The 19,124-nt window shown below is 32.9% G+C and overlaps 1 protein-coding gene across 5 annotated transcripts in view; it reads left to right on the forward strand.

The window, feature by feature from the left end:
• Positions 1 to 19,124, forward strand: part of spir (spire type actin nucleation factor) — a 137,504-nt gene that overhangs the window by 74,173 nt on the left and 44,207 nt on the right. For all 5 annotated transcript variants that reach the window (XM_085186906.1, XM_085186987.1, XM_085187097.1 and 2 more), the window contains exons 3-4: positions 4,787 to 4,913; positions 15,853 to 16,007. In XM_085186906.1, the coding sequence (XP_085043032.1) occupies positions 4,787 to 4,913; positions 15,853 to 16,007 (282 nt within the window). The remainder of the gene's footprint in view (positions 1 to 4,786; positions 4,914 to 15,852; positions 16,008 to 19,124) is intronic.

Below are 19,124 nucleotides of genomic sequence, written 5' to 3' on the forward strand. Positions count from 1 at the left end.
CAGCCTTTGATTGACTTGATGCGAGTAATTCAATTAAATTACTTTGGAACATCTGTTTGTATACAGCATGTGATAAAAAGGATAATAATTAATGTAAAATTATTTTTAGATGTTTTAAGATATAACAATAACTCTTTTTAAACGATTTTCTGAACTGTATACATAATTGGTACAACTAAATATAATTTTACTAATTTAGCGTGTTTAACTGTAAATGCTAGATGTGGATTTCACAATGGATTTCTCAAGGAAAGACAAATTGCGGCGTTAGGTTCCCCATATAGACTCAATTTAAAACCCACACAATTTCTTCCCTTATCATAATTTAAATATTTTATATTATTATCTATGTAAGATATCCATATTGTACGATACTTATACCGACAATAAAATAGAAAGTCTAACATTAAATTGAGTTCGAGGTAACGAATTAAATTAAAGAGCGTCGTTCAAGTGCTGGATGTGAGCTACGCTACATAATATGAGAAATTAAACCATGGGCGGTGATGCCTGTTGCAATGGAAATAAAATAAATATAATATGTTAAAAAAACAACACAGTTTGTTCTTCACCGTATTTTATTTCTAATCGTCACAAAGAAATAACTTTGAAAGAATATTTTAAATATACCTTTTACCAATTGAAGCCTTTGAATTTTGAAATTTTGAGAAGACCTAGAGGGTAGTATTTTTCTAACAATGAAATCTTGGAACTTTTATACTTAGTTATATTAAGGTTAGTAAGTAACCTGCCTGTAGTTTATTCTTATGAATGTTAAAAATCGTGTCACGGCCTTTCCGAAAATAACGATGCTCTAAATAATGATATTTTGTTTATATTATTTATTTTTTTAATACAAAAATATATTCAACTTTTAATACAACGCATATATAAATCTTTTAATGTAAAAACTTGAATCCTTATTATTTATTTCACCAACTTATTTAGATTACTCTCCGTATCAGTCATCCGTAACTCGATCGGTATTCGATCTAAAGATGAAAAGTTTTTACGAATGTTTTCAAAGAGCCACGTAACATTTCAATGTCAACAACCTTGGCTGTTATCGGCTTGTAACACCCGGCCTCTTGCCTTAGATTAATAGGTATGTAATAAGTTATACGTAATGTCTTAAATCGCTACTTACCTATGTTTTGCTTGCTCTATATGTGAAATTATTGTTTTTAATAGATAACCGTATAAGTGAAAAATATAATGTGTTTCTTAATATGTCGTCGTCAACGTCTAGGACATATATCTATATATTTTTTATCTATATCAAGGAAATATCTTAACACGAGCTTCCCTTTACTTACCCTATTTGCGGGATAAACCATGAAGCTAAATATAGTGAAGTTAACAAAAGTCAAACTTAATTTTAAGTAACAATACCAAAACAAAATCCACTGTTCCTTTCAAATGAAAATGTCTGAATTTGTAAATATTTTAGATTTAACTTTCTCTTAGACCGTCTAGGGCGATTCAGGTCTTCGTCCATGTACACAGTGACCCGTGGTTAACTAGCTGGCGGGTTATCGCGGGCCATCAGAACACAATTGAATATGGGGCTAACCTTATTAAACCTTTCTATTGATATATGAACTGATAAGGCTGTATGGCTAAATATTATATGCATTTTGCTAAACCTGGTTGATGTCTATACTAGAGGCTGACTGTTTCTCTTGTTTTAAGGTATTAATTAAAAATAGTGTCGTATAGTACACTATTTTCGGTAATATTAATTAATAACGTTTCTCCCGAGTGGTAATCAAACCTACAATCATCGTCTTTACATCCAGACAATGTTCCAATGTGCCACGAAGGCCTCTATAAAATTTTGTAAATAATAAAAATGTTGAAACGAGTATTACCAGACATATTAGTAAAAAATAGATGACAAGATAAAATCGCAATCAAAATCTCAAATTTAAATAATCACGATAATTACAATCGACATAGAGTGTTATATCATTCTTGATACAAAGAATATTGTTTACGTAACGCCATTACGTATTTTTTTTATAATTTATGCATATTTCTGAATTCGCCCTCAATGTGAAGATTATTTGTTACGTATAACACAATCGGAGTTTAACTACTGTCATAGTGAAATATTTATTATATTTAAATTCATATTTCTATTTTTTTGTAAATTTAATCAAAAATGTAGCAGTCAAAACACGATGTATCCAAAATTGGTCGTTCGGTAGGGAATGGAGTGATTCAACACTAAATTCTCCATCCCCTCCAAAAAGACAATGCACATTTAATTCTTTTAGATTGCAGGCAGCTTATTTGTCTTAAACCCATTCTCGAGAAAATAATAATATTTCTTGTTCATAGCTGTAAAAGCAAAATATTTAAGAAATACCGTAACAATGTTGCAACAAGCATTAATGGGTGTAACAACAGGCGAATCAGATTGAGAATTCGTGGTTTACATTGCCGATTGACACGTGAACACAATACAAGTAGAGTCGTTCGTGTAACAAGTGTTTCAGAAAATATGTACATATATAGTCTATACGTACGTATAGACACGTATAAAACTCTTCCGTTACTGAGTAATTGACAGACGGACAGACGAACAATACGACGTAGAACGCTGAACAATTAATTTGTATATAGGTTCCTTTCTTTAGGGGTATTATAGGGGAGTATTCTACAATACCCCCTAAGAAAGAAATTCAAATTACAGGAAAAACCGAAATTTTGCGTTTAATACTCCATGCAAATGAAGTTGCAAGAGCTACGAGCTCGTATGCATTGAAAGACCTAAAATGTGCTTTTATTTTTCTATGTCTCAGATTTGTTATACCTATATGGTGCGAGAAGTTACTTCGTTCTCAACTTAACGTCAATTTTATATATTGAATGTTTGCTGATTTAGAAAAAATCTATAAAATCATTTGAACCGGCAATCATTTGGATTACACAGATTAGTCCCAGCGGCCTCGTGATGTCGTCTAATCGTTGAAGTCAAATCATAATTACATAAAACGTTCATTTATTATATAAAAGTTTGTGATATAATAATATAACCACGTATAATTTTCATAATAAGATCCTGTTTTTGCGGGTATTAGCCGGTGACAGCTTAACGTAATCGATCGCCGTTAGATATGCCGTTAAAGCTTCTTACATCAATTCATAGGATATTAATTATTATATTTTTTCGTCAATTATGTATTTAGATGCTGAATATTGTGGAATAAGGAGGAAGAAAGAATAACATTTACTAGTATTCTCTAGTTTTGAAGACATTTTAAGTTACTTTTCTATTATTTTGACAGTTGTTTATTTAAAACTACTTTCTTTAATGTAAAATCAACTCAGCAGTGTTCGCTTTACTAGCAATTGTTGCTAAGCTTAAACGTACAATACGTTATTAATATAACCTTAGATCATATTATTGAAACAAAAGCTCTATGACGTGAGAACTTTGTCTAAATTCACAGGAAGTATTGACTTTGAATCAACCAAAGGAAACAACTATATTTTTACTAGGTAGGTACTTACTCCCCTCCACAATAATGAGGGGGATGAGCAAAGATTAAAAGAAAAAAAACCTTTAACGTCGCAATTATCCAAAGCGCACTATTACCGAAACTCTAAAACAAAGAGTTTCCTCAGCCAATTGCAACAATTAGATACCATTTAGAGGCACAACGTCCTTCAACGGTTCTATATTGTGAGGCTCGCATCGTAAATCTTACGAGCTACGGTGTTGTTACGGTCCAAGATTCGTGCGCTTGCGCAACAAACCATCATATTGCACGTGATTAGCATACAATACGTTTGATACGGTGCGGTGGTGTGGCGGTGGTCGGCTCTCGTATTGGCAGGTTGGTAATGATATGCGCACAGTTATTGTCTATTACAACCGTAACATTCCTCTCGTGGTGGTTGGTGGTTGCAGCAGCTGATCTTCCATCGAAATATGTTTCTTTTGCGTTTTTTTCATTTGGGTATTCGTTGATCTTTAATTCTTGTCACTGATACAAGTTGATATAGAATATTCATATTATTATCATGATAGAACTCTAGATTTTATCACGTGGAGAAATTTTAGTCCTTTATTAACTAGGAGGGGCACTATCTAAATCATGCAAGGGGAGGTTGGCGTAATTATGCATTTTCAGTTTTTTTTTTAAATTGAACTTTTTATCCTGTAAGATACATTAGTATAAGTATTTTGAAGAAATTATTAGTAAATAGGTACAAAAGGCGGTAATCACGTTAATACGAGATGGTTATATGCATTTCGTTTCCACATTCCCGCTTAATGAAGTGTGCAGGATTGTTATGCAGGAATGGCTCAATCGTCGCTATTACAAACGGCCAAGTACTTCAAGCATGTTAGAAGAAGATAAAATATGTAAAACAGGAAATTTTCAGCACGCTTTATTATTAGCTGTGGTAAATCAGTTGAGAAATAGGTACATTAATAATAGGCGAACATCAAATGTTCTATACACCGATCCTGATAGTCATGCTAGGTGAGTCCAAGTTTAGTAAGAAAAACAGCAATAATATCACGCTTTGGTTGGTTTATAGCGACTGGAATTAGGATTATACAAGAATTATCTTATACCGAAATTTGTTTTAAAAGTTCACTTTGTTCGACTAGGTGCTAGATTGTGGGATGGGTCATAGTTTGGACTTAACGAAACCATAAAATATCGATTATTTTTATATTTATAATGAAAGTCAATTAAATAATAAATTAAAATAAAATGTTTAATGAAAAATATTTAATTGGTTAACATATATTCTTTCTTTTCAGTTGGTTGTAAATTTGGCTATCGTAGTTTACCACGCGCTAGACTACACGCATGGAGAGGATGAAGAGCGTCTCATATCTCCAGACCTGGAAGGGCTCATCACGGAGATGACTGCGGGCAATATTACTGGTAAGATTAGTTTTATGTTAGTATTTTATATTTGTGGAATATATATTGTAGAGAAAATAGAGACATCACCTTGTTATTTAACCCTAATCAATTCTAGCCAAATTAAATATTTTAAGAAATTCTAATTTATATTAAATCTAAATAGCCACGATTGCATGACAAATAAGTTTTGTTTACCTTTTGTTGAAAGTGAAAACTGTGCTCGTGTTCACCGAAGGTTAAGGTTCATGATTCTGTTTATATTCTCTACCATAATTATCCAACCATAAAAGTAAATCAATAGTCACGAGTGTAAAAGGCATTACTCACAATAATTGATCTTTCAAAAACACCTACGTAGAAATACCCAGTTGACTTTCCCCTTTTTGACCTTTTTTGTTGTCACGCTGGTCGTTACCTGCCACAATACGCATTCTGTGGGCCATTATTGGTTAATATGTTTTGCCAACAATCTAATGTAAAACAAAAAAAATAACTTTCTATTTCAATTTACCATTAAAGTGGATTTTTAGCGTTTCTTTTAAAGCTTATTTGGCCGACACGATTACACTGATAATGTGTTTATATGTAATAGAAAAATCTATGAAAATATTTTCTTTTTCATATAAATTTATATTTTTTAATAGTAATAATTTATAAAATACAATTTTCCACCAAAAAATGATAATCAAAACCAAGCTAAGTCTCTCCAACTTCCAAAGCAAACAACCGTCTCCCATATAATTATGTTAAGTAGAAATTCTATAGCAATTGTCCGAATTTTGAATTTTATTTCTCTCGTGCTGTGATTTAGATGAAAAGACGTGCGTGCAAACACGTTTTGTATAAGCGTAACCTTTATCGGTTCCCGTTAGATCGCGATTTGTGTAAAGGCACCTTTGAGTGCCAACATTTTAGAAGTAAATTTATAAAATACCTTTAATAACTATTACATAACTTTTTTTGTTACTTTACGTTCAGTTTATATTCCGCATAAAGCAATGTAGGACAGTGTTAAGGCACTTTTCACCACTCTCTCCCCAAATTCAATACATTTTCATTGAATGCTATGGATTAAAACAACGTTAACAGACCACGTGTGTGTTTGTGTGTAAAAAGTTTATATACAAGTAAAGTAAAAATTTAGATTATTTATTTATAAATTCGCACATTTTCAAAAGATCTTGCCAAAGTAAAAAAAAATATTAGTTATAAAAAGTAAAATCGGTCTATCAAAACACATAAATATTGTTTCTAGGACATAGTAAAAGACAGTTACGTTTTTGTGTGTAATATACAAACTTACTCATGGCTCTTACTATTGTTTACATACTCGTATGCTAGTAGCTCGTTCGTCTTCAATGCAGGTCGAGGAGTTTTTTACTTGGAGCACAATAATGCGTGTGATAGTCAGCTGTGATGGATAATTACAGCGGTGATACCGTTGTCATGGCTGGTCTGGTTTGCTTACTTTGTTTACCATTGTAGGGAGAATGTGGGAATAATTGAATATTAAAAAAAATATATATTTATACGTTATTTAAAATTGGGTTAATAACATTAAAGTTTTTATTTACTTATTATTACTTTAACGTTACGTAACGTTAACAAATTATCGACTCTATTTCTTTCTTTGTTTTTGTTATTTTCTTTGTATTTATAGACAATATTTTTTATGGGAAGGAACCCGATATCAAAAATTACCTAACTAGATCAAAAGAAAAGGTACTTATATATTTACTATTTGTCCAAACATTATTATTTGTTTCCCATTACACGATTTCAATTAGCAACTTTAATTTTTAAACACTTGCTAAATACTAATTACATAACATAAAGAAAATATTTTTCAAAAAAGCTTCAGTGGTATAATAACAGTAATGTATTGTTCAAGCATAATTGGATGAGAAACATAGCGTATAGCCTCAGAGCGGTAACTATATATTAAAACACTATAAATCTCCTCGCAAGCACAATGGCGAGAAAACTCCATCATTTACATACATTCATCGCATTCCACATCTCTGTCTGTGAACTGTGCAGTTTCCGGTTATTTTGTTCGAATTTCAATTTCTTAATTATTTTGTATAAACGAATTTGTAGATAATATTTTAATTGAAAATTGCGAATCTATTTGCGTTTTGATGTCTCAATCTCAAATTTGATGTCACATAATAGTGCAGCCAATGGGAACCTAGTGTTAAAACGTTCTCCACTTTTCGCCCAATTTTCGAGACACTGCCCTTTGAGTGGCGGAACTCAATACCGCGTCTGTTATACTAGTGGGGATCGAACCTTAAACATCATGTTTACCGATAGATGTTGGACCACTGCACCACGACAGCCTCATATACCAAGATTCAACACAGAGATATAAAAAGACTACTAAGAGTAGGTAGTCTTACGTGAATTTTTCCAAGAACAGGAAAACTAGCGTGAAATAGCGTAATTAATAAATGATAATCTAATCGTGAGTTTCTTCATTCCAAACAAGCTTTTATATTCCATTCATTCATGACATTATCACACCTCGCACCTAACAAGGAAGAGGACTGTTCATTTTCACTTTCTCTAAACATTATCGTCAAAGTAATGTTTCCTAATATCCTTTATAGACTGGGCCATATTATATTATACTAGCTTTTGGCTGCGGCTTCGTTCTTAATTTTAAATGAAATAAGGAATAGCTTGTGCATCGTTATGTGCTCCCACTGTGGTTGTAGTCCACTGGGGTTGTAGCCGATTGGGGTTGTAATCCACTGGAGTTGTGACCCACTTACATCGAAACGATCGATGTCATCCAGAAGTGATCCATCGCCTTCCTCTATATATGGACTGTCAAACTCAAAAAGAATTTTTCAATTCCAAATTTCGTTTCAACGAAAAAATCTTCTTAATAATATTAGCATAGATAGACTGGAGATATATTATAAAATTGATGTTGTCATCGTATCGTCGACCTATGATCTGACACCGGCTCGAACCTCCCACTGCGTTGGTGCACAATGAATCCGTTCCGCCTGCATTTCACCACCCTTTCTAACTCTCACGGATCGTACAATTCGAATTGAGCTGTCATGTTTTGTCGTCTTTTCCTCAACGTGGTGGTGCTTCATGTGACCTACTATTCATCCTTTTGCATGTGCTTTTGTTCCTTTTCCTTTTCCTTTTTTGCAATTTGTATTTAACGTCATACTACGTTAACGGGGTAAATGTGGTGTGTGCATGGTTGAACGTGATGATTGTCAGTTCGAATCTCGTTTGTAGAAAGTTATTTATAATATAATTTTAGTCTAATTTGATTACTAGTACGTTAAGCTTTTTCCAGAACATGCGGAATATATAGCGTAAAGATAAAAAAATTATAGTCAACATTTTTTATTGATCAAACCGGATATACTCGTATACCGTTTTGTACCAGTGATTTAATGTCAATCATTACCCAGCAACAACTTGCTTGCTTCAAATAATGCTCGATGAAAACCAGTTCGATAAAAAGATCAAAATTTGACCTGGAAGCCCAATTAGCCTATGCTATGAAATTTCGCAATCGCAATTATTGAATGATTTTGTATTAGTGTAGATATAGATTAATATTTTTATTTTATTTTAAATTTCTTTTGTTTCTTAATTAATTTTTTTTCAGCTTCACGTTGTATCCCATATAAAGCAGGATAGGCAAAAGGAACCTAATTGAGACACTTCGTTCCCTATTTCTCGACCAATTTCCGGAAAATTGCATATTGAGTTGCGAAACTCAACGCTGCTCTTCGTCTACCAGAGTGAGGAAAGGGATTTCATTATTTTCTCCTAGTGAAGAATAGATATATTATAGGATTTATATCTTTAGTATTATTTTCATAGACAATATTGAATATATTATATAGCTTGTTAATAGCCGACGCATACACAAAGTGACCAAGAATAGCCATCACAGTACAATGCGCAAGGTCATCACGAACAAAAAATATGAAAGTTGCTCGACTCTTTTTATCGCATTTCTTATATGCAGATCTGAACATCTCCGCAATATTCCCACGACTAGTACCGATTGTACTGTAGATTGTATGAAACATGACGCGAATAATAAATAGGCTATATTAATATGATAGTTTATAAATTTTCTTAAACATACAATTATAGTAGATAATTTTTTTTTGGAGTCGTCAGTATTTATCTGTAAGCGCGACGGTTGTGAGTTCGATTTCCACTGGGGCAATTTAGAAGTATTTTTTTGTTCGATCTGGTAAGAAGACAAACCGCGGCATCAGTCTCGATAATTTTACGATGCGTTAGGGACGAAGTGTCTTATAATAAGGTTCCCCTGTCTACATTGCTACACGGGGATATAGCCAAGGCTTAAAAATATTAATATTTTTTTCTGGACTATTCACGATAGAAAAAAACTCAAAGTAAAGACCATATGTAATTTGTTAATTTTATCATGCACTCATGTGTGCCTAAAGTTATTATTTGGCTTCTTATTCTATTTTTTTTTGAGGAAAATTATCAAAATACACGTGCTAAAAACATTATTCCAAATAGTTTCTAGTTTCCCAGTAAGCTTAAATAGCGATTGTAAGATATTACGAGCGTAGCGTGGCGTAGGTCGCAGTGGGCAATGTTCTAACATGTTTATCTTAACGAGGTGATGTTTTGGCGATTTCGCGGTACATTCTGTACGGCCCGTTAAGTTCTGTTTATGCGAACGCCACGGAACTGTGTTTACGTGTTAGTTGGGTTTGTGCGTTTGTGAAATGCATTTTGTTGCTTAGTTTTCCTATTAGATTTGTTTTTATTTCTTTTATTTAGTGTTGAGACACTCTGTTACTCGTTTTTCATTGCGTTTTGTATGGCGGAATTCACATTCCAGAATGTCAAATACGGTCGGAAAACAAAGAATGGAGTGTCATGGCACTAGTTACTGCCTACTTATCCTGCTACATAGGAGATAAAGCTTAAAGTTTTATTGTCTTTCTGTGTTTGTCATTGGCTAAATTATTATTACGATTTTTTTCTCTATTTTTTTTTCAAAATTTATTCTAAAATTTTCTTTCCTGTACCATAAGTTTCGTTATATATGTTTATATAAGATCTTTCCTAGTCTGTAACGTAAAGTTGTAGACGTGCCATTGGACTGTCACCCAATATGGCTTACATGTAAATTGCAAAGTTCTATGTAGAACTATAAAATTTATTCACATCTTAGTTTAGTTATATGGGATAAATGCACCTGTATGTTTATATTTATGCATTCTTCATTTTGTTTAATGAGAAGCTCAATAATTATTAAATAGCGCTCAAATTACAAAAGATAATAAATATTTCAATAATTACTTTCGCTTTCGAAATATTAATCTTGCTTTGCTTTACTAGAAAGAGAGGAAATTAAAATATTTCATTTTCTCGAGCGGGAATCGAATCCACAACCGTCGCTTCTACAGTCACACACTTGTGCCACTGCGCCACGATGGTCTCTTGAAAATTATCTGTTATGACAAGTAACTCTCTTTAATTGATTATAACAAACATTTATATGTGCCCCCATTTGTTAAATTAAAAAAATAATAATAAGGGCTTACAAAAGCGCTGCAAGTTTTTAAACTAAACGTTAAAGCCAATCAATTTGAAATACCAAACTCTAAACTATCTGTTAATCAAGCTTTTGTATATGAAAGTTCTAATCTAAAATTTAATTTCGTCACATGCCTTAGGTGTATGTGAGAATGTGATGCGTGGGTGGTATTGTTTTAAAGTTAAATTGGTTGCCGCTACCAGGTGTCATACGTGATTAATAGGCTATGTTAATATGACACACGGTATTTGCAAACAACGTGATGTGTCATTGTGCCATTTGTGGTTTCAGTCTGTGGTCTACGTTCGATGTTTTGATAGTAATTAAAATTTAGATTTTTAATTACCTTTTCTTCTGGTAGCCAGAACGCGGCGTTGGGTTACGCCTGTCACACACCTGCGGGTGTAATCACAATGTCTTGTAATTTGATGGGAATTGAGTGTCTTAACTCTGGCTTCAATTTGCCTACCCTGCTATATATGGGTATAGGTTTGAAGATGAAGAGGAAAAAAACAACTTTTTCACGCCTAGGGCGTATAGGGCATATGTGCTAGATATACATTTTTAACAAAGATAAAAAAATCTACATTTGTATATCGTTCCGTTTCATGACTTCCTACCAATTATGTCTATCTTAAAGTGCAAAAAAATAAAAAATTAAAATACAAACATTATAACATATTAATCTTGCGCAGGAACCGAACTTACACTCACAGCTAATGTGAAACCATTTTCTGCGCTAAGAGGGCGTCAATTGACTGTGGTGCATTTAGGTCCAATGATTGTCGTATTTATGACAGTCTTTAAATGTTAAAACTATAATTATAGCACTCAATCAAAGATACTTTCAATTGAAAAGTTAATAATACTTTAGTAGTTATTTATTAACCTCTTTCGAGTTAAGTGAACTTACCAATAAATATATGATTATTGATTTATTTGGGAACCGTTATATGACGAATCGACCGCACATCAATACAACAGCCCCTCATATTTCCATTAACTGTGGAAATAAATTTCGCCGTTGGACGTGTAATAACATTCCTCCAGCCAGCCCAGCTGTCCGTAACCCAGTTTGCTCTTCTGAGGCTAAACTCACGCCTGCGGCTTCATCACTTCTGCTTGAAAACTCTTAAAATGACCGGTTTCAAAGCTAAGATGAGAGGTACTATTTTTATGTTGCTGTTAATGATTGAGACCTTCGCTCTTAGATTTATGAGTGCCTTTTGTAATTAAATTCCATATAATATGTTTAACTCTATACATAACGATTTGGATGTGTAAGCATTTAATATAATTTCCTATAGAAGCTTCTAAGGTCATCGTGACAAATGGGCAACGACTCGCTGAAAATGCTATTACTGTGGATGAGATTATCTACAAGTATTTTTATTTCTCTGCTCAAGGAAAACGAAGTGTGACGTTGATTTCCACCTCTTAAGATGCTGGATGTGCCGGGTGAAAAGTGGATGACAGAGTGTCTTGTCACTAGGTATTCTCAAGCTACCCTATTATATGCGGATAAGGAAAAAAATAGACCAGAATATATGTATGTATGTATATGTAAGTCTTGACCGATTACTCTATCCTTTAAATAGCTTAATAGTTATGTGATAGTGATTTTACTTTGTTAGTAAATAATATCGCATTATACTATACCAAACAAACGTTTCAAAATAAACACGCGATCTTCGAAAGCGTTTATCCCTACAGACAATGTTACCATATTTTATATTAGACACTTATAAGGTTGTAGGGTCAGTGAAAGTGGCGCCGCACCACCCATATGAAGGCATTGTAGTACACAATGTTGAAAATTATTATTAATAGTGTGCCATGCTTGAAACTGATCAGCCCCTTTGTTTAGGAGACAAGCTTCGATTGATATATCCCTTGAGAGTTGTTATGGATGGATAGAAGAGAGTATAACGACTAACGATGGGTTCTTGCTTAATTATGTGTTAGTTATTGTTCAGTGGTGGTTATTTCATCAGTTTGTTTCGAACTAAATGGTTATTTTTATAGACTTCCCTTTGAAATGTTTTGAAATAAATTAGTAGTAATATTTTTGAATTTCAGCGTATGTCTGTTAGTAAAAATAAAAGTGACTTATGTTAGAAGGTTATAAGCAATAAACACTTAGGTATGGCGAGGGTTTTTGAGCTTGGGCTTGATGTCCATTCGGAGAAATATTTATATTTAAAATATTTTTCTTCCACGATCTACTTAGTTCTGGTAATACGCGAAATAGAAAAACGAATGATATATCATGAGATTTTCTTTTCTTCTCCATGCTATGTATAATATCTTATATTTTTAAAAATTCCTAAATGTATATTCACAAGTATAAAAGATCAAATTGCACGCAACACCTATGTTTTTAATATAAACAAAAAAGAAGAGAAATGAGAAACAAACCTACACCCATCATGTTTACAATCAGATGCTCAATCGGGTTCCCACAGCGCAGCGTCACGATGACAGTAAATGTAAAAAAAATATATAAATAATAAACCTCTATCTTTATAAATATATAAATATCACAGTACTATAATTTCCGTAGAAAACATCTGATACGCTAGCAAGTTTATAACTGACGATGTCTCTTGTGGGAGAGAATGAATAGTTAACGTTTAACCGTTGACTGTCGGTGCATGAGAACATGGTGTCTAACGGAATGGCTTTTATCATGGTGAATGTAATAAATTATGTGAATATTATTTTGATTTTACAATTGTTAGTAAGTAACTAATTTAACTATTATAACCGGGAACATGGGGCAAAAAATAATGCTCGGGTTTTCTTAAAATTTATTTTCTAATACCAAGTTTATTTTTGTATATTAGTCACCCATTTGCAATTCGTGTGTTTTAGAGTTAATTTATAAATTCATGCTTATATTATATACATGTATAATATTCAATCGTTTTGTTTTTAAACTTTAAAATTTAATAGCTAAATTAAAATTTATGTTTAATTAATAATAGTAATAGTTCCAAAGTATCCATAACACACGAATTGTGTGATGATAACACTGAAACATAACGACACAAAATTTTAGAAGAATAATATGAAATTTGATCCAGATCAACCATTTATCTATAATTTCTACAATAAGATTACGTTGGCAACGCACTTGGTCTCGACACTAGAAAGCGAGTATATTAGGAGTTAGGACCTTTGCCATTGAGTCAGTTACACGTCACTATATTTGACAAAGAGTACCTGGACGCTGAGTCATACGATACCTGGGTTCATAGATTATGATTATGTGCTTTTGCAAAAGCTTGATTTTCATCAGCAATAATAAATCTTGGTCATTTATTAATTCCAAAGTTTTGTTTGGATTGTTTACAACTTTGTTGCTTAAGACAATTGTTTCTGCTAGAACGAAAAGGGCTTAACTCGATCTGAAATTGATAAGTAAAAATCTATAACAATATTATTATCCTGGGTTTGAATCCCCAGGATTCATAGAAATATTTTGTCTTCAATATCTCTTCTTACTGGCATCTTTTGTGTCTAAGGTCTTCTTAGACACAAAAGATGCCAGTTCTTTATTTTTCTAGGACTACTAATGGTCAAAGTTGAAAAACCTTCAAGAAAGCTTATGTAAACGTAGTTTTTTCCCCAAAAAAAAAAAGCTATTATTTGATCTGTCTTAAAGTACATTTGACGTAATTGTAGAACTGTGATATATGGAGGTAGGTATCGTCTGGCTGACTAGGCGCCGGTCATGACTGTGATCGCTTATTGCTATTTGCGCTTCGTGACGAAACAACGGCTGTCGATTGTTCAAAACTTTATTAAGTTATATTTTACCGACAATTGGTTAGTTCATTTATATGATTGACATATTTGTAGGTATTTTCGAAATATAATAGAAAAATTGTTTTTTTTTTCATGCTGCTTATTACCTTTTTTTTTATATAAACAAGATATTCTTTCGCTTTCCGTCCTAGCAAAACGTGTATGTTATCATAATGAGGACTTTTATAAAATAAACACCATAAGGGCCCATACATGTGGTTTAAAGTTATAATGCACAAGTCTCAGCTATTACACTATAATTTTGACACTAAACAAGAAAAAACAACATTTTAGGTACGCTTTTATAAGCTGAGCAGTATGTACGGAAGCACACCTCACAACATTAATTTATCGTGCCTGAAAATTTACCAATAATACAATATTTTAATTGCATCAACCTTGGGCCCTTGTTAACAAGACCAACATAACGAACGAACTTGTTGTTAGATACTTCTAAAATATTTGATACAAAATAATTTAATAAACGGTCGTGTGTATACATCTATATAATATTTATTTTCAGAAGCATAAACAGTAGATTTGATTATAATTGAAGTAAATTATATGTTGTACTAATTTTATAATAACAAGATTACCGCCTGTTATTGCGGCCGCAGTTATTATTTGATAACCTATTATTTAGACCGTTCATTGGTCACGGCAATGTCAGGCAAGAAATGAACAAAGCGCTAGCAAAATACGCTTGCGCAACTATGCGTTGGGCGCCATGTCACGTCACGTCACTCCACTGTCCTGTTGATCTGTATTCATTGTACGATCTATAAGAATATAAAACTACTAGCGGCCCGCTCGCGGTTTCATCCGCGTGAACTATGTTATTATTAGTTTCTGTCTCCATGACTACGTCCTAGTGACGTCTATGCAAAATTTGAGACTCCTAGCATTTGCAGTAACGAAGTTTCATACAATCTTTCGACTCCAAAAACAACCCCTTAGAAGTGGAATATTGTAAATTCCCGTCTTAGCGAGCACCTACGTCCTGTAAATAACTCCTATGCAAAATTTGAGATTCCTAGCACATGTAGTTTCTGAGATTTCGTGATGAGTGACCTTTCGATTTTATATATATAGATAGATAAACATAAATTACATTAATAGATTTAATAAGTTTTTTTTTTCATTTTAATGATTCGTTAATTGGATGAAATTTTGAGAAATATTATAATTATGTATGTACCATATTCTTATTGTAAAACGAGACTTGTAAGATTTGCTCCCGAAGAGCTTGTTTACGTGTGTATAAGAACTCTTACAAAACTGCAATCAACGCAGCGTCCGACGACCGGACAGTTAACTATCAAGCAACGTAATTGGGTTATCCGTGCAATTTTGACCAGTTACTCGTAGATCGTTAGCGTTAGTATTAAATCTTCGTCGTGATTCATAATGGAGCCCGTTACGTGTGAAGGGGGTTTCGGAGTTTAGACTAACAGAGCGTGACTTGAGCGACTTGCATCAGGCCACACACGTGCCCATCAAGGTCATAAGGAATAGCTTAAGTTAGACGCTGTCAGAATATACATTAATTGCACACTTTTTCTTATTTCTATACAGAAGATGATGAAGAAATAGGTGCTTTATCAGAGGGCTCGGAGACGTCAGAGGGAGGTCGCGCTGACACGGACGATGAGGGTATTGAGAGGGACGCTGAGCCACCACCCAGGAGGCGTCGACCTGTGAGGCGGTTTATGTTGAAGGATGTCATAGAGGTTAGTTTTGCTTTGACTGTTAAAATGTTATTTTAATATCTTAATACTTTCGTAACTTTCTTAATATTTTGTTCTATGAAGAAATCTTTAAACGTTGATTTTAAAACATATTTCATACACACGTTTCATTTTTACTGCTACAGATTTATGTTAAATATTCAATTATGTTGTAAACATAACTTTGAATATTTTGCTCAGTTAATTGATATCAATTTTTTACAATCGGGATAAGATCGAATATAAATATTCTTCTAAGTTAACGCTTAAGTAATCACTTCCGTGTTGCTAAATATGTAGTCTAGACATTTTAACATGTTTTATTTTTGTTATCTGTAGAAGCTCGATAATGGAAAGCTTTTAATAATTTACGATTACTAAGCAAACGAAAGTAAAACACGACGGAGTTTCGCCATGCAACATGTAATGCCTCGAAAATTCGAGGGAAAGTGGGGAACCTAGTGACTTAACATTAGGTTCCCCTTGTTTACCTTGCTATATGCGGGATATAGCTTGACGCTTTATGGCTATATGTGAAACAGCTTAGAATTATCTGTCTGTACACGCCGTGTTAGTATATTAATGAAGAATTGAATGCTGAAATGTTATATTAAACTGCGATTGTATTGTAACTGAGTGTAGTTCTAGTAAGTTCGGTGTTCTATTCCACCATAAGTCTAGGTTGGATAGAAATTATATTTTTTTTAACATAAGGTTCTCTCTGCCTACACAGCAAAACGTCAAAATTAATTACGTAAAAATAATAGGTTAAAAAAAATCATGTTATAGTTAAATCACTTAACTCTTTATTGATGTCATAAAAATTCAAACCTTTTTTAATTAAGATTAATATAATATGTTGCATCATAGTGCACAGTGACATCTACACGCACTTTCACTGCGTTTTAAGGGGAGACATGGGATAATCCAGTTTATGAACCCGCTAAGTGTATGTCGAAAGATTAAATGTAACTATAAAAAATAGATAATAGAAAACGTTTCCATTTACATGCTTTTAGCGATCTCGAAATAGACTTTAGTGAAAGTGTGTATTTACTTTATTTAAGTTATAAGTGAGGGTATCGTGGCGTAGTGGGAAAGCTTTTCAGACTGTAAAGGCGATGGTTGGTGGGTTTGGTCCTGCGAGAATTCGGCGTAAAAGTGGGGAACGGAAGTATCTTAATAAAAATAGAGTGTCTAAACTCTAGGTTTCCAAGTTCCCTTTGAACATACACACACAGTGTGAAGCTTTTTGCATGTCACCGTGTTGACTTTCACCAATACACCACATTATCTCGATGATGGGGAGGAAGGAAAGCAGAGGAACAATTAGTTGTCTCTACCCTGATTTGCAGGAAAAAAATAGGGAGACTTAAAGCCGGGGCAGTGTTTTTCGATATCGTGCTTGGATCTAAAAGTAACAATATTTTTCTTACCAAGTCTACAAAAACAGTTCAAAAATGAAAAAAATCTTACTAGAAGCTGATAAAAGAATATATTTTATTTATTAGACTTAACTATGAGTGTTACATCAAGTCTCATCATTTGGGCTCTAAAAGCTTTTACACATTAATTTTGAAACGGATCTATTTCGTAATTTATTATTTAAAATATGCATTTCTTATCTTAAAATTTTAAATGTTTCACTTTTAAAATATGCAGACAAAAGTTATATTTTATTAATTGATGTTAGAATATAGATTATCTTTTCGTCATTAACATTTAAGATCGCTGTCAACATTAGTAGGAAAAGTTTCGGTGGGCTTTCAAATGTCCAATTCGTATGCTAATACATAAATGTCTAAATTAAATTAATTGGAGATCGATATAATTAATAGCTCATAAGTTAACGACAGCAGTAGCTCATGTCGTTATTTTTTTATAATTTCGTTTTCATCTCATACATCACCTTTATTATTATTTTCTTATCTTAAAGATTTTTCGAAATTTTATTTATGTTAAAAATATTCCACGAGAGGCGTTCATGGCGCAGGGGTACCGACGTGCGACTGTAAACGTGGCAGCTGTGGATTCGATTCCCATTCGAGCAAATGAAATATTTAATATTTTCATTGATTTTTTTTTTATCATTGGGAAAGTTGGGTATGGAAGGTATTTAATACTAGATTGCCCGATTCCCTCTGCCTACCTTGGTATGTGCGAGATACAGAGTGAATCTAAAAAATATATTTATAAAACAATACTATCAGTAATTTAAGTAGACGCCATATCAATATTACTAAAACGATTAATATTTGCCAAATTATATATAAAATACATATAATATCTAACTAAAGATCACGAATATTGGCTAAACAGGTGATTAAGGAACGCAATAAATCATCGTTTCAACACGTGTGCCGTAACGGCACGCCGCGCCGTCGAGACTGATAAAAGTAAAGCACTCGGCTACTATACTGCATATCCATATTAATAAATGGTTAAATTATGAAATAATCTACTTTCTGTCTAACAAATTTTAATTGAAAATGTATTATAAAGAATTTATAATATATATAAAGCTGTGATAAAAATTGTTGCAATTTTTTAGTAAAGACAATAATGTTTTTTAAGTATAGAGTTTTACTAGTATGGCACCCATCTAATGGAAATTGACGGGTTAAAATTGTATTATATGTTTTCTAATCCATAATCGCATAAAAACTATAAATGTAAAAGGAGATCCAAGTTAAATGTTAAGTAATGCGTTAAACAGAGAGTAAAGAATGTACAGAGGAACTGATGTTTTTAGAATCTTCTCTATCTTCTATCTTTAAGGTGATATTAGTTATTAAATTATAATTGAGTACAAACTAAATGTACTATCTGTGGTATTGCTTGTGGTATACCAAAATACAAGTATGCACAAAAGGCGTGACTTGACAAGCCGGTAGTCAGTCAGCAGTCAGTCAGATTCTATTCTAATAGGTATTGCAAGATGACTTGATAAGTGACTTAAAATATGCGTACTAAACTAGCTCAAGTATCACAACTTCTGCGTGCCTCGATTGTTTGGCAAACAATGATTTATGCGAAAAGTTTGCTTTAGTGTTGTCCATATAGGCAGTAGATACATAGGTACCTACTAAATATTTCAAGTTGAATGTAAATATTTTTTAT

The sequence above is a fragment of the Heliconius melpomene genome, chromosome 1 (assembly GCF_056956725.1).
Source record: "Heliconius melpomene rosina isolate 202511_hmr_F chromosome 1, ASM5695672v1, whole genome shotgun sequence".
Lineage (NCBI taxonomy): Eukaryota > Metazoa > Arthropoda > Insecta > Lepidoptera > Nymphalidae > Heliconius > Heliconius melpomene.